Source organism: Zootoca vivipara, chromosome 3, assembly GCF_965207765.1.
Source record: "Zootoca vivipara chromosome 3, rZooViv2.hap1.1, whole genome shotgun sequence".
NCBI lineage: Eukaryota > Metazoa > Chordata > Lepidosauria > Squamata > Lacertidae > Zootoca > Zootoca vivipara.
Genome location: NC_142586.1, coordinates 3,259,831 through 3,276,947, shown reverse-complemented (window position 1 = coordinate 3,276,947; position 17,117 = coordinate 3,259,831). Strand labels below are relative to the sequence as shown.

General features: G+C 40.9%; 1 protein-coding gene across 10 annotated transcripts in view; it reads left to right on the top strand.

The window, feature by feature from the left end:
• Window positions 1-17,117, top strand: part of SUPT3H (SPT3 homolog, SAGA and STAGA complex component) — a 318,564-nt gene that overhangs the window by 241,660 nt on the left and 59,787 nt on the right. For 3 of the 10 annotated variants that reach the window (XM_035110313.3, XM_088667093.1, XM_035110311.3), the window contains one exon: window positions 4,441-7,085. The exons of 5 other annotated variants lie outside the window; for them this stretch is intronic. In XM_035110313.3, the coding sequence (XP_034966204.3) occupies window positions 4,441-4,482 (42 nt within the window). In that variant the 3' untranslated portion in view covers window positions 4,483-7,085. Of the gene's footprint in view, window positions 1-2,700; window positions 2,761-4,440; window positions 7,086-17,117 lie in introns of those variants that run through there. 2 more of the 10 variants (XR_015949276.1, XM_088667097.1) reach the window with 2 other exon arrangements.

Genomic DNA, 17,117 nt, shown 5'->3' with positions numbered 1-17,117 from the left:
CGTCTTAAGCGGGTCGGGTGCCTTGGTGCACGGATCGCTCCAGCACCCCTGCCCCACCCCGTTTCTTCCCGCGGCTGGTGGGCGGGCGCAGCGAGGTTTCCGCGCGGCTTCGCTGTGCAGCGCCCCCCCTGCCGACCCTGCGCCCCGCGCCACCCAGCCTACCCCTAGAGCCAGCCCTGGGTGACGTAGATCATTTAGATAAACAAATAATGAGAATGTCATTAATTGTTACAGAGAAATTAATGTGTGTATGATGAAGGTATTCTGTGATTGTGCATATCCCTATTAGGTAACACCCCCCTTGTGTGGACTCTTCTGATATTAATTCCCAATCCTAGTGGTATGTTTGCTATCAGAATATAATAGGTTAGATCCACTTTGAGATGACCCCCAAATCTACGCTCACTTGCACTTGATCTGCTTCCATGTACATTGAAAGCAAATATGAAATCTGAACGTAGCCCACCAACCATGTGGATAAAGGCTTTTCAGTTCTCCGATGGGCCATCAGCCATGGCTCAACCTGGGACACAAGTTGCACAGACCTGACATTTGCTACCAGCTATTGCTAGCCAGCTACGTTAAGCCCAGCCTCCTTTTACTGCTATGAAGGTGTTTGCTACCTTATGAATGAAGAGGACCTGCATGGGCAGAATTGTTGGAGGTGGGGTTTGCAAGCCTGCCCCTCCCTACTGTAAGCCAGCGTAGGCTCATGAATAAGGCTTGCATGGATAAGGGGATATTATTTATTTAATAAAATTTTATTTCATATAATTTATATACTGCTTGATAAAACCTCATTGATTAGGAGAGAAGGCAAGAAATAGATCCCAGCAAATGTTGACTTTGACTTTGACCTCCTCCTCTTCTCACTTGTGTGTTCTCTGTCACACCTGCTCATCTTTAAAGTCCAGAAGTGATCTGTTTCTGCAATGGTGGTTGCACACTACCCAGGTCACTCCATTTGTACTAAAGTTGATTGTTGCTGAGTACATGTGTGATTTGCAACTAGTGAAGCTGTAACTGACTGAGATGCACAGTAAAACAGAATGGATTTGAGGCTGTCTTTCAAGCATGTTAAGTATTTGCTTGCCAGAGCAGGAAGTGTTGGGTGCTTCCTCCTCCTCCTCCTCCTCCTCCTCCTCCTCCTCCTCCTCTTCTTCTTCTTCTTCTCCTCCTCTTCTTCTTCTCCTCCTCCTCCTCCTCCTCCTCCTCCTCCTCCTCCTCCTCCTCTTCTTCTTCTTCTTCTTCTTCTTCATATGTACAGGCTAAAGCTCCTCTGTTGGCTAGCAAGGCCGATGTTACACCTTAATATATGCTATTGTTGTACTGTGTTTGGGTCTATGGACCACAATAAAGCTGTGTGTGTGATTTTAAGGGGGGGGGTGTAGGGTAGACTGGATTCTTCATGACCTGAATCCAACTTGTGTTTGTGTGGCTGCCAAAATCTCAAAATCTCATCCCCCAAACTGTGGAGAATTCAACTCTTTAACTTTAATCTGAATCCAAGTTTATTCTCAGGTTCATTTATCTCAATATAGGTTGCACAGTAGCTTTAAATGTTTTATTTGTGTGTTAAAGGTTGTTGCTGTGGTTATAAAACTGTTAAAAGTTGTTTCTGTGGTTATAAAAGTGTTTAAATTTCAAGGTCAAGAAGGAAAAAACATTATTTTGCATGAAATTCGTAATGTGAACTCCAATAGCTTGGGCAGGCTGCAAAGCTATGACATCTTTGGACTTGTGGTCCTTGTGGTATATTGGCTCTCTTTTAGTCATTTAAGGTCTGGCCTATGTTTGACTATTTCATTCTCGGCTCTTAATTTTTATGACATTGTCTTTACTTCAAAAAGTGCTCTTGTGTTCAAGCTTATATTATTTGCCATGTAGTGATTAATTAACACTTACAACATAATTCTGTAGGGCTTATTCCCAGGTAAGTGTGCATAGAATTTCAGTTTTTAAAAGTGAAAATAATGGGGAAAGTGCCCTGCACATATAATAAGATTTGTTGTTGTTTAGTCGTTTAGTCGTGTCCGACTTTTCATGACCCCATGGACCATAGCACGCCAGGCACTCCTGTCTTGCACTGCCTCCCACAGTTTGGTTTAAAAAGATACAAAAAATGAATATCAACAACAGCAACAACAACAAATCCTATTGGTTGGCACCCATCTGTCTCAGGAGACAATGGAAGAGTGTGCCTTCAGGGGTTGGGGAGTTACAGTGCCTGCTGTGACTGTAGAGACCAATAACCCCAACAGTCCCTCCTAAACAACATCCCAGCCCAATAGTCTGTTCAGCAGCCTCAGCTTTTGTAGCTGGAGTCAGTCCAGGCACTGCCATCCCAGGCCAGGTGGAAGAAAACCAGCAAGGCAGGCAGCAGGTCTTCCAGGACTCACAGTCAACATTCAAAGCCCTTTGGCTCTCTCACCCCAAGGAGACTTTCCTAGTGCCCACAATGTTGAGTTTGCACCAGCAAAAACCTTTATTTTATTATCCCAGCTGCTTCGCAATAGCTATTTTGTCATTGGATTATGATTGTGTGCTTTTATATTTTGTTACATTGTTATATTTCAGTAAATGCCCTGAAACATTTTTGAAGGGTGATATACAAATAAATATACAAATAAATAAATACATTTTAAAAAACAAACCAACCAACCCTGAGCCTTCCATTCCATCCCCCCCCCTCATCATTAGTGACTCAGGCCAGTTGTTTCAGTCTGGAGATGAGAACAGAGATACCACCTACTCCCAGAGGTGAGTAGAAATACCACCTACTCCCAGAGTGGTCAGCCCTTGTCTTTCTTGGCTGATAGCATGTGTTCAAAAGTGTATGGACAGGTTGTCTTGGAAGAGGCAGATGCCTCTCAGAGAGGGAGGACCCTCCCAGCAGCATTTATGCTAAAGAACTCTGTAGAGCTCTGTTTTGTTCCTTGTTATTCAACATCTACAAAAAGCTGTGCAGATGTGCCACTGGGGTAAAGATTCATCAATATGCCCCATTCATTCTGTTCAGGTCAATCGGTGAATGTTTTAAATCAGTGTGCAGAGTCAGTAAAGAATTGAATGGAGGCTCATAAATGGAAGCTAAGTCCTACTGTTGGTTGGCAGGCTGTTTAACATGGAAGTGGTAGTCAACCAGTATTGGCTGGTGTTGCACTGCCCTTAGAGATCAATGGCTCAGTAGTGTTGGTTGTCTTTGGTTGGGACTGCCTCTAAAAAGTGCTTTGAAACTTCACTTGCTCCAAAATGTTGTAAACTGGGACTCACAGACCTTCGTTGCCTTCCAGATTGTTTCTGAGCACAATTCAAATTGATAGCTTTAACCTGAAAAGCCCCCAAAAGGTCAGGGACCAAATGAGCCAGTCTGTCAACTAAAATGATCATCTCTGTTTGTGTTGCCTTTATCAGAAGGTCGGCGCTTCAAATCCCCGCGACGGGGTGAGCTCCCGTTGCTCGGTCCCAGCTCCTGCCAAAGTGCAAGTAGATAAATAGGTACTGCTCTGGCAGGAAGGTAAACGGAGTTTCTGTGTGCTGCTCTGGTTCGCCAGAAGCAGCTTAGTCATGCTGGCCACATGATGTGGAAGCTGTATGCAGGATCCCTGGGCCAGTAAAGCGAGATGAGCGCCACAACCCCAGAGTTGTCCGTGGTTGGACCTAACGGTCAGGGGTCCCTTTACCTGCAGAAAGGGTAGACACAAACGAATTTGAGATGGTGCTTAAATTGTGTAGTTCCTTCTTCTAGCAAATCCAGTTGACTCTTTTGCTAGCTTGAAGGCAGCAGGTATTCTGTCCCATTCCCCCAACCTTTTAGCATCAAATGACTTTTTGATCTGTAGGTCCTGCTCTTTTTATTTTTATCCAACTTTTTGTAACCATTGTTGATGCTTTTGTCTGTTTTTAATTGATTTTGTAAGCTGCCTTAGAGGCCCTTGTTGAAAGCTGGTGTAGAAATATTTAAATATACCTGTCTTCAGCATACAGCTTATCTATTATGAGTGTGAACAATAAAAAAAAATGAAAACCAAGGTGGGTGGATTTGGATCTAGGAGACTAGGATTAGTCCCCATGAAGTCTCTGTCAAGGAGAGTCTCCTGGAGTGTAGAGATTGCATGGATTTATAAAGGACAGAAAAATTACAACCATAGTCGTTTTGACCCCCATGTATTGGGTAATTAACAAAACAGGATGTCATATTTTTGCATGAGTCCTGGAATAGTATCACTAACCACTTGTGAACCACACTGAGCTTTTAATAGAAAAAGTGGTTGCTTAATGCTTCCTCACCAGAAATATTGTGGAAGCATTCTAATGCTTGCTGCTAGATTGCAGCCAGAATGGTCTACAAAACAGGAAGAAAGCCTTACTCTGCTCTCTGCCTCTTTTCCTTGTTTAAGTTGATGTGATAATTCATTACAGATTTTCTTTCTTTGACAGAGCGCCTACCGCAGAAATGGGATGACTTTTCTTGCTTGCTAATATGGATGTGGCTACAGCAACAGGAAATGCCATGTTATATGAAGGTGATTCCCCCTCCCCGCATGACACCCTTCGTGGAGGGGGGGGGGGTAAATAAATAAAAGCTCCAGCAAGCATGTGTCTACTGGTGAGTGGGCTGGTTTGTTGTGACTATCAACTGACTGACTGTCTCTTTTTTCAGCCCCCGCCAATTGTTACTCTTCTTTTCTAAATGGAACATTTAGGCAATTAATGGCAGGATGTTTGGGTTATTGTGTAGGTGGATGAGAATGCAGTATCCCTTTTGTTAATTTTAGTTCATCACTATATATCCTTTTACATAGCAGGGCAAAAAGAAACCAGCATATGGTTTATTTTTTTGTCCATTAAATGACAACTGATCTTTTCTCTTTTCTTTCCTTCTTGCCAGGAAAAGTTTTTTAGGGGTGTCAGTTGAAGTATTTTTGGGGGGAACCCCTAGTAATTAAGCATTCAGTGTCCATTGAAAACTGGGATGCTGTAGCAGTTAAGTCCATGAGCTGTGAGTCAGGAAGTCCTTGCTGTGACATTTAAGCTGAGCTAAGAACTCACCAATCTCAGCTTCCATCTGTGATGGAATAATAATACTGGTTTACCTTGTTTGTTTTTTGAAAAACAGTCATTTCCAAACTGTGAGACAACTGCTATTGCCAAACCACACACCCGCTATGGATGTCCTTAGGTGAAAGGAATTACGGTGCAGCCCTGTATCAGGTGTAATTGAAGCATTTATTCCTGGTGCGGAAATGCTGCCTAGTTTTCCACCATCAGAGAAGGCAGCCCATTGTGTCTCTAAGGTGAGGCTCCTTCCATCAGGGCACACACTCAGAATAGCGAGTCATGCATAGACACAGGGAGTGGACTCCACGGAAGGCAGATAATCACTCTGTCACACTTTTAGAACACATTTTCCGTTGCAAGAGTGAAATGTGCATACAGTTTTAATACAGAATAATAGAGGGGGGGAACTAAGCTTCTATTCTTAGCGTCACTGCTAAGAATAAGATAACAGAAGCTCTTCAGACAGTTGAGGGAAAGCTTGTACAAACTAGTAGAATGATTTTAGTGAGTCTGTATTCCAGTGGGGACTGCCTTCCTCTTCTCATCAAGCTATGGAATGCAGATTGCCCATGGAACATCTGGTGCTTCCCATGCACATTCCATGTTAAAGAGCTAAAAAGGATGTGCCAGTGACACTTTGGTGTGTGCCCTTTCTGCTTAAAAATATATATGTTTAGGGGTACTCTCATTTTCCTACTCATATTGAAATACTGCCTGTCAATGAGGCCAAACTTAGATTCACAAGATGTTTAGGGGTATGCATACCCCTGCATCCCCCCTGGAAAAAGCAGTGCCTAGGACTATGGCAAGGGTCAAATAGTAGGCTTTTCCATTTGAGGTAAACAAGGCCAAGGCACAGTGACCTTCAAAAATCAGTATTAAGATTTAAGGTTTCCTAAGGAATGACATTGCTGAAAGCAATCAATCTTACTAGGTTACAGGTAGGTAGCCGTGTTGGTCTGCCATAGTTGAAACAAAAAAAGGTGCATGCACACTTCTTCAGATACACTGAAACAGAAGTCACCAGACCCTTATGTATAGTCAGAGGGTGGGGAGGGGTATTACTCAGAAGGGTGGTGGGAATGGGTGATTGACTGATAGGTGTGGTAAACCTGTTGACGATTGTTAACAACTGCAATTGATCTTACAGGAAAAAGCAAGGGGTGAGATGGCTAAAATTACCATGTATAATGAGATAAGAATCCAATGTCTCTATTCAGACCAGGTCTCTCCATGGTTTTAAGTTTGGTAATAAGTTGCAATTCAGCAACTTCTCTTTCCAGTCTATTTCTGAAATTCTTTTGTAATAAGACAGCTACTTTGAGATCTTGTATCGAATGTCCTGGGAGATTGAAGTGTTCTCCTGCTGGTTTCTCTGTCTTGTGATCTTACTAGGCTTACTTTGCCTCAAATGTCCCATTCGTGTTTTCAGTATTTTTTTGAGTGAAATGTATTAAGCTCTATGTATATTGAGCAGCAAGTGTGTTAGAGCAAACTAAATGGAATTCATGAGTTCACTATTTGTCTGTACATTCATACAGTAAATCTGTGGTCTTCATGAAGACTATAGCAGTACATAGTACAAATTCTGGGGTGAGGTCTGAACATGAAAACTGTTGTGGTTATCATTTTGGATGGGAAGTGCATTGAATGTTTCACTTAAACTCTCCAATATCAACCCATTGGCAAGTGTTGCTGCAGCAAACTTAATCAAAGGACCAAGAAAGATTGCAAACAGAGCACATTCACAATCAACTAACAGAATGATTTATTATATATACCAACCTTATCACTGGACAGTTTTCAAAACTGGATATTCTTGTGAATTGTTACGGTTGATACAGTATTCTACTGTACGAACTGGCAGAGTTGTATTTTTTTAAAAAAAATCCATGTCATTTTCCTGGAACTAATCTGCATGTTAAAGAACTAAAAATAATATGTACAATAAAGAAGAAGAAACATTTCTGATGTTCCGTCTATGCTTGCTGAAATGTATGATTAAACTTTTCTTTTTATCATGATTTCTTATTTTTCTTGGCGTCCATAATGATGGAAAATTATATGCTTGCTGTAAACATCCAGACTATTTAAAAGGACACCAGCATTTATTGTATTTGGTTTCGATCTGCAGGCATATAAGCAAATGAAAACATTTTGGGCCAAGAATACTGGAATAAAAATTCCTTCTGTAGCTGTATCTTTCCCAGATTTTACATTTGTTTTTAAAAAATGCATAAGCAGAAAAAGCACTGGCATGTCTTTCTTACTGGTACACTTACAACCCCAGAGAATGAAAAATCAACATATATTTCTCTTAGAAATATGACAGATCGTGTTTTTGTTGGTCTGCTGTATATTTGTCTGTCTTGAACAGTCTGACAGGCAATTATTTATAAAATCTAGGTTTGTTCAAGAAACCCATATAATAACCTTTCTCTTCTCCAAGAAGCAAAAATTATAAGGAAGCCAAGAAGCAAGAATTATAAGGAAAACAAGCTACACTTTGTCTCATTTTCTTGGACCAGCCTGTATATATTCGCATAAAGGGTGAATACAGCATTCTTTCAAGTTTTTCCTTTTCTTATACTTCCTAATATTCCTATTCTTTTGATCACATCCCTTTTAGCTTGCATCCTAAGCTTCATTTAGGGTGAGGGTCCCATTCACAGTCATGATAGAAGCTTTGAGGTGATGTTGTTCACTCTGCTTTATAATAATCAGCCACATTCCAGCCTATTTAGGTACAGTCCAGCCCACTGAGCTCAGCCAATAGAATATGCCAAAAGCTGTGTTGGAATCTGTTCAGAAGGGATAAACAGCAGAAGCAAGTCTTCAAGAAGGACGTTGTGTTGAAAAAAAGCAATGCAAAATAAATCACTGAGGATCAAGTATCCTATATTATTGGCTTGTGTTTATATACTTGATTTGTAGGTAACATTGATTCCTTTTTGTAGATGCACATAGTAGTATGGAGAGGCATTGTGACTCAGTGCAACCTTATTCATCTCAACTCAGAAGTTAAGCCTGTTGAATTCAATGGGATCTGCACCCAGGGACAATAAATGTGGTTCAGTGATTGAATGTATAATCCCCTACATCACTGTACTGTCGGAGAATGCAGAGTGGGACTAGCTTGTTAGGAAGCCTGCACCCTCACCCTTCAGAATTAGCCTAGAGATAAGGTGGGATGTGAAGAAATGTGAGTATCATTTAAAAGCTTCCAAATGGTTTGCTGCATAAGGCATGAAAGCTGCATGTTTGAAGCAAGTGGGATCCAAACATGCTTAGGTGAAGCTGTTATTCATTAGTGTGTCAGGACTTCAGGTAACTTAAAACAGTTTTATTAGTAGAGAAGCTACTCCGGGTTCTAAACAGATCTTCCCTTTAATGATGTGAAGTGTAGCTCGTTTTCTTCCTATTGCCTTCATTTTGGTCAGCCAGCCAGTTTATGTTACTTCCTAGGAGGCTCTTGGGCTTACATGGTTTGGAAGCGGTAGAGTGTGCCTTGGGGGTCAAAGCGGGATTGGTGTGGAAAAAAATTCTTTTCTGGCATTTTTCAGAATGGGACCAAATTTGCATTAAAACTGCCGTCAGCCATGTGCTGTTCTCATAAAATATTTTATTGTTTCCTGTCTAGCTCATGTGGAATGTTTCATAGTACATAAACACTTCCACAGATAATTTAAGGATAAATAGATAGTGACATTTGTCACAGGCCTAGCCCCAAGTTGAAGACTATTCTATTACAGTTCATTGGCTGAGTGAATCTTCTTTGGTTTTGGTTTTAGTCTAGGGACCAGGTTAGGCTTTTAAAGAACCAACTGTACATCTGTATAGAGCAGCAGTTCAGTTAGGGAAACTTGGTGGCATGCATTAAATCCTTGACTTTTTCAGAGGGCAACAAGCCAACATTATGCAAAAAAACCATCCCTGGAGGAACTGAACGTACATTTGGTGGCTTAAGTAAGGCCAGATGGCTTTAAAACCAGTAAAAGGGTAGATATTCTAATATAACTTTTATGGTCCCTTAAGATAATGACACTTTAAAAAATCCCATATCTCATGGAAGGACAAGAATCAGATACTTGAACTTCCATAAATCATTGATGGAAGCAATAGAAACAACCCTTTAAAAGACAGGGCACCATGTATTACGTTGAAATCTTCATATCTTATTCCCAGGAATGATATTAATTACAGGGGAGCATCAGTTGTCTTTTCTCTATAACTGGGAGAAAAGTACAGAGATTTCTCTGTGTTGCCAGCAATAAGAGATATAGGATGACCCAAACTAGAAATATAGAGGAAAAATATAGCTATAAACTATACAGGTGTGTTTTGTTTTTGCCATATATAATATCTTACAATGGTCGTGGGGGAAACTATCTTAAATTGTAATGCTGTGTATGTGCAAACACTGACTCCAAACATTTTCTCTTAACACTGCCAATTTACAAAACACATCAGAGGAAAAACAACGTAACCTTTGGTTTAAGAGAGTTACTTGAAGTGGGTCTGTGCTTAATGGAGATCCTCAAGATGCCCAAACAGTACCATTCATAATCTATTGAAAAGAGATAGCCCAACTTTTGAGATGTACGGTAACCAAATTAATGAAATCACCTCTTAATGAAAAAGTAGTACAAAAATCTTATTAGGAAATATTCCCAAGCCAAGGCACCAGGGAAGAATGCCAAGCTACCAGGCAAGGCAATCTGATTCAACACCAGAACTACTGTATTACCCAATAATAAACTGATGAGATAGGAATGAAGCCTTTGCTTCCTGTTCTCATTTTCTCTTTGCCATGTAACTGACCGTGGAAGATGTATCTAAGCAAGCTCCAAGCTTAGAGCATGTGCTTGAAGCTATCTTTTTGTATTTTCTACCCAAGAGGTATCTTGCTGCTGCTTGGATAAATGCATGAATTGGACCTTTGGAACATTGTTTAAATAAATCATTTTAAACTTACTTAACAGTCTCTGGGCTGTTCATTGTAAGATGGGTAGAAGAGAGAAGCACTGTTTGCAAGCTGACTAAATGGGATAAAAGAGTCTAACAACTTATATTTCTAACACTATACTGCTGCTTCACTTTTGTGTCTAAAGACACTCTGCTACTGGGGGCTCTCTCTTGCTGGAGAGTGAATTTAGCCCAGCATTTTGAATTGGGGAAAAAAATTATTTACCTCCCACAGGTGGGTCACAGGGATTCAAATTTTCCTCCCCCACATTTCACATTGCCTATGGCCAAGGGGAAGTCTTGCTGTAGATATGATGGTCACCCCTCCCTGACATCTCGGTGATATTTTGGAGGTTTAAAAAAAATATCCCAAAAAACCGACAGAGAGAGAGAGAGAGCGCAGCAGCACACATTTTCCCTCTTCTGCCTTTATTTTCCTATTTACTGTGGCAGCCTTCTCAATCTGGCACTGGCCATTGGGAGAAAGGAAGGAGAAAGCACTTTCCATCCAGGAGACTCGAGTTTGCTAAATAGGATGCTCTCATAGCTTGTCCTAGTGAAATTATTAATTATAATTTGAACTTTCATTTTAAGAAACTGAAGGGAGCACTCCTGCAATATTCTAGAATTTGTAATATCATGTAAGTGGCAAAAGGAGAATTTGAATAGTGGGCATTTTATTTTATTTTATTTAAACCTGTAGTTCAGACTTTCCTCACTGGAGTTTTCTGAAATTTAGCCAGATTGTATTCCCTTACATGGTAAATCTTCTGTGCTAACTTTCCTAGTGAAGAGACCAAAGATCTTGGTTTATTACAAAGGCTTATAGCCTTATAATGAAATAAGTGTTCTAAGTTTGTAACACCTATGGGTGTCAAAGACTGAGGAAATCCATTATTTGAACTCTGGAGACCTGCTCACCAACTCAGAACTTTCTCTCTCTCTCTCTCTCTCTCTCACACACACACACACACACACACCGCCACCATCGCCACTCAAATGCTGGCAATTGTCTGTATTTAAATTCTGGCTATGCTGTTGTTGCTGATTCTGGCAGGGAGTTCTCCTCGCCTTTCCTACAGGAGTGCAAATAATTTTTTGAGAGGAGAACACCTGGGGAGATAACATCTCAAAGCAAATTTCTTCCAGTGACTGGGGATGCCTACAGAATAGAGAACATACTTTATATTCCAGTAGAACCAGAGCCAAGACATACAAATATGGTGCTGCAGTTTTGGCAAACTCATCATGAGTTTCCTTTTACGCAGGCAGTATTTTTAATTGTGTCCTAAGCTTATGGACCCAAATAGTACATATGCAGTTTGAAAGAAGTTGAGAATTATATGCTGTAGAATTAGATGGTTAGGGGTGAAAAGGTATTAAAGGAGCTTACAAAAATGTATTTTAAAACACATTCTAATTATTTGAAAAGCAAAGTATCAACTTGAAATGATTTCCTGGTTTGTGCAGGGAGGGCAATAGTTAGTGCTTTTATGATACTTGTATATTGAGCGGAGGAAGGGAGAAGTTGCCAGAGCTGGATACTGAATAAATACCTCACTGCTTGCTGAAATTATATTTGAAACTTCCTTGAATTTTATTATACATGGATTGTGCACTTGGCTGCCATTTGCTTCCTCCAGACTCCCAAAGGTAAGTCTATTGTGCCCTCTGGGGGTTCTCTAATGCTTTAACTTAGAACTCAATTTCATTTATTATTTTTTTGCTTATCATAAAATATTGCTACATTTTTTCTACTTTAGGCTTGATGAACAAAGAAATTTATAGCCTTCTTTACATCAGGAAGTCTAGGTTTTCCTGACATTTTAATACTTTGAATATTAGAAACATTTCAATCCCAGACAATAAATATTACATGATTATTCTTTCCAAATGGATAGGCTATTCCTCCCCTCTCCTCCATGCCCCTGCTCCAGGTTTCATTATACAACACAATATTACCAAGGAACACCCAAAAATTGTACAGACATTTGATATTTTTGATATTAAATTGATCTTGAAAAGCCAGAGATGTGTCCCAGCGTTTGCTTGCAAGTTATGAATGAAACAGTTTGAAACAGGAGATGACCCAACAAAATGTATGGAGTTTTAAGTTCACTGATTTCAGTGGGATAAGCGCATGTATGGACAATTTGAGTAGATTGTGAGGTGTCCCCTTCATAAATTGGGACACCGTGCCCTATGAGAAGAGCATCACAATGCCATGCCTGCTGTGGGCTTGAAGTGGCGGCAAAACAACTGCCAACACTCCCTCATAGCCCCTCAATCCCTTGCATGTTTTGTGAACTGCCCACAGGACTTCGTTGAATGGCTGTATATAAATGCCAGCCCGTCCATCCATCAACTTAGGCTGCAGGTGACTTGGGGCTTGTCCACACTTCTGCCTGTCCTGCCACGTTCTCCAGGGGGGGGGTCTCTTTACAGCTGAATCAGAACAAACACCAACAGGGTTTTCTATAGATGGATGCTTGCTCTGATTCAGCCCTAAAAAGCGGGCTTTCCGGGGGGGGGGGGCAAAGGTGACCAGGACCCATGCCTAGAAAGCATGGGGCAAGTGGGGAAGCTGACTAGAAATAGAAATACTTTATTATCACTGTACCACTTGTTTAAAGGGAGATTAAATGAGTCCCCCTCCCTCCCCAATCTCTTAGTCCTTGTTACACTCTGTGTGCAAAGAAGAAATCCCTACTATCAGAGAATGGCAAGAAAAGGTGATCAGTTATATCGAATTGGCCAAATTAACAAATTCAATTAGAGGGGGGAATATTCAAAAATTCAAAAATAATTGGGGGGAAATTGGAGACTATCTAACAAAGCTTGGGTTTATTTCCAATATTCTGTAAAGATCCCAATATGAAAACTAAAAGAGAGCAGTACAATGGTGGGTAAAAAAGATTAACCTGGGAGGAAGACAAGTGGAAGTCAATATAAGTAAGAATCATTCGTAATTAATAGAAGTTATTACAGTGTTCATGGTTATGACAAGATGAATTGTATTAGGTAATTGATTTAGATCCTTATTAGTAATTGTTAGCAGTACCTTATATAGTGGATAAAGAGACATGAATTTGTTTTGTTTATATATTTTATTGTTTATTGTTTGTATGTATTTTAGTTGTTTGCTTTTGATCAGAATTTCAATAAAGATTATTTAAAAAATTTAAAAAAATTTTTTTAAAAAAGTTACACTATGTGTGCTGTCATACGACCACCAACCCCGAACGTCAGCTGCAATGTTGCTGTCTTCCATTCAGTAGCCTCACGGCCCGTGGGTAGAAACTGTTCTTTAACCTGTTGGTGTGGCTTATCATGCTTCTATATCTCCTGCCCGAGAGCAGGAGATTAAAAAGGTGCTGGCCAGGGTGTCGGTCATCCCTGAGAATGTTCCTCACTCTTCTGAGGCAACGGTCTCCCACGATAACATCTAGCGGACTCAGGGGACAGCCCACGATATCACAGGACAAGGGTAAGTGTGGACAAGTCCTAAGCCTTGAACATAGTGGCAGGGATGCCAACAAGAATTCCTGGGCCTGATGGATGGGAGTAGAACACCGTCACCCTGCAATCTATTGGTAGAATCTGCTCCATATATATGCATAGCTGTCAAGTTTCCCCTTTTCTCGTGAAGAAGCCTATTCAGAAGGGAATTTCCCTTTTAAAAAAGGGAGAACTTGACAGCTATGTATATATGTGCATATAATAATTTTGCCTATCCTCCCTCTCTGGGCTGTTACAAAGATAAAAAGAGGAATGGGGAGGTAAGGGACACAGCTTGAGCTCCTGGGAGGAAAAGATGCAAATATATAATGCCATTCCTGTAAAGAAAAATAAACATACACAAAGCCAGGAGAACTTCTTGCCCGCCCCCAACATTCCACAGTCCAGATAATTTACAGCAAAATAACAAAACAAAAAGTTTGCCAACACTGGAGATGTAAAAATGCATACACTACATGTAACAGGTTATTGTCAAAACCAGTTGGTCATTGCATTTTTTTTCTAAGCCAAAATGGTTTCCTGCCAAATAGCAGTGATACTTAAATAACCCCTGCCTAATTGCTTTAAAAATAGGATTGGAATGGTTGAGAGAGAAAATAATAACATAATCCTGTATTTACTCAAAAGTAAATCCCATTGATTTACAGCACAATTCTAACCATGTCTGCTCAAATGTAAGTCCTATTGAATTGCAGCCCAGACAAATTAAATTTGCATAGTTTTTTATATTTAGAAAATAAACACCAGCACATTTTAATAGCATAAATTGCATGTTGGCTGGTTGACATCTGTCTGCCTTGGCAGACAATGGAGGAGTGTTGGAGAGTTACAGCGCCTGCTGTGGCTGTAGAAACTGATATGGGAGAGACATATTGGATACAGCCGAGGATGGCAGATGAAGATGTCCCGTTTTGCACTCCTCCTAGCGGTCCTTTCTCCTCTGCTGCTGCCGAAATCGATAGGGTCCCACAAGTCATATGATGTGCAAACACACACACCACTATATGCCATATCTGGGGGGCAATGAGACAGAAGCAGGAAAAGGTTCTTCCAAATTCCTAGCTCTGCCTGGTAGTGTCCAAAATGGCCACTTGCCAGTCCTAGCTCTGACTTCACTTGTTGGCTAAAATTCTGTAAGGTGGTGACGACTACAAACCAGGCTAGCTCATTTCACAGAAACTGCAAAGAACGGGAAGTTCACTGGAAATCCCTTCCATTTAATGTTTATGTATTATCATGGTTTAACAATGACCTACATATAACCTGCCCTGGGACCTCATGATGAAGGGTGGGCTGTATACCTCTATAAGTAGATAGGTGCCGACAGACCAATTGCTGAACATATTTTTTCTTTTTCTTTTTTATGATAATGAATAAAATTGCCCATCTTGCCTTAGGGCATAGCAGCCATACTCCAAGAACTCTTTGAGATTATGGCTGGTGGCTCTAAAATAACACCCTCAAACTCCTGCAACGCCACAGAATGTAATTCATCTGGGCCCTGGAGACAAACCCATTCAAAGTAGATAAGAGTTCTCTAATAATTTCCTTTCCTTTCCTGGGTTGCAAGTCCTTTCTTACAACATTTGTTCTATTCCCCTCAGGTTAACCCAATGCCCCTTGCTGAAGAAGACCAGGGGATAATAAATTGGGCACCTTGTACCGTGGTGTCTGGAGTGGAATGTGTGGCTGGTGTCTCCTGGGTTTTGCTCACCCCAAATGCCATAGATACCCCTGTTTTTTTAAGAAGTTTTAGTAGCTTGTAAGAGCCCCTAGTTTTGGGGGGTTTTCTACTGAGGAAGGTTGTGCATGGAGTTGTGGGGTGAGTGCTTTTCAAGGATATGCCTTTTATATCTAGGTTGAGGTCACCTCCTAGGATTGCTTCCCCTTCAGAGGAGGAGAGGAACTTGTCTAGTGGCTTCTAGAAGAATTCTAGTTGTTTCAAGTTTGGGGTGTATATAGAGCCGATTGTCAGTTTAATTTTGCCATCTAGTGTCCCTTTAACAAAATGAATCTGCTTTTTTTATCCAACTCTTTTTTAAACTCCTCAAAATCCACTTTCCTAAAGTTGAAGGTATGCATCCATCTATGTTTAGTTTTTACATCCCTTGCTATCACAGATTTCAACATGACATGTCCCTTTCACCCAAGGTTCTTGCCACTGCAAATTCTTCAAGCAGTTTGTTATCTGGTTTTCAGGTCAAGAAGAGCAGGTCCCCTTGTCCTGTTTCCCACCTTCTGAGAGATGGCATTACCAGGCAAGGTAGGTCAGGAATATATTGGACGTCCCAATATGCTTCCAGCTGATGGCAGGATGGTTGAAATTCCCCATTGCTTCCATTGTTCTCTTCTGTGACTGTGTTTAGGAAAGCATCATCCATGTCTTGGGGCTGGCTGGGCAGCCTGTTGCCATCACAATATCTATTTTGTTTCGGTCTTCTGTCCTCACCAAGAAACCCAAACAGACAATTCATACACATAATTAATAGCATGCTTAGTATACCATTATACCCGTTTACACAAGGCTATAGGAGCCAACTCCTAGGGTCTGGGGGGACTTTAACCCCCACAATAAAATATTTGAGGGGGCCACCTCAAATGGGCATTGCCATTCAAATGGTGTGCATGCACTGTGTCTTGTGGTTGATTATATAGGATGGGGATTACCTGGGCCAATATTTTATTCAACTTTGCCCCCCTGCAAAAAGCACAGTTTTTTCTTCCAGGATAAACAGGTGGCAGCCTATATAGGACAGAATAGGGCAATTTCATTACTGTTGCTTAGAAAAAGAAAAGCTAAGAGGAAATAGATTGACTAATCATTTCCTAGAAAATGGAGATTGGCCCTCATCCACTGGAAGAAGATGGTCACTTGGGCTCAGAGATGGTTTCTAGATGGGTTTTGTGTAAATTGGGAAGGCCTTCCCTTATCAAAGCAACCGGGGATCTTAGACGGAACAAAAGAACGTTAAGAAAAGGTGAGCAGGAAATGTCACTCCTTGACAGGAACTGCAGTTTCCCTGGGCTGAGCCTGTTGCAAACTTTTGGGTTGCATAAAATCAACTCCTTAGGAGCCTAAAAAGCAGCTCAATCTCAGGGCAGCTGAAACTGGGTTATGACAGACTGTATTTTAATATTTAGAAATGGAGCTTTTCAAGCTAGTATGACTGATATAGAAACTCTATCTGGAAGATGAAAGCATGTTTTCTGGAAGACATAATAACCTGTGCAAGAACATCTGCTACACCAGGGGTTCCCAAACTAAGGCCCAGGGGCCGGATGCAGCCCAATCGCCTTCTAAATCCGGCCCGCAGACGGTCTAGGAATCAGCATATTTTTACATGAGTAGAAAGTGTCATTTTATTTAAAATGCATCTCTGGGTTATTTGTGGGGCATAGGAATTTGTTCATATTTTTTTTCCAAAATATAGTCCGGCCCCCCACAAGGTCTGAGGGACAGTGGACCGGCCCCCTGCTGAAAAAGTTTGCTGACCCCTGTGCTACACTGACCTCAAACTTAAATGAAGTGTAATATAAAATACGCCTGCTTCTTGGGATAAAAGCAATGACAA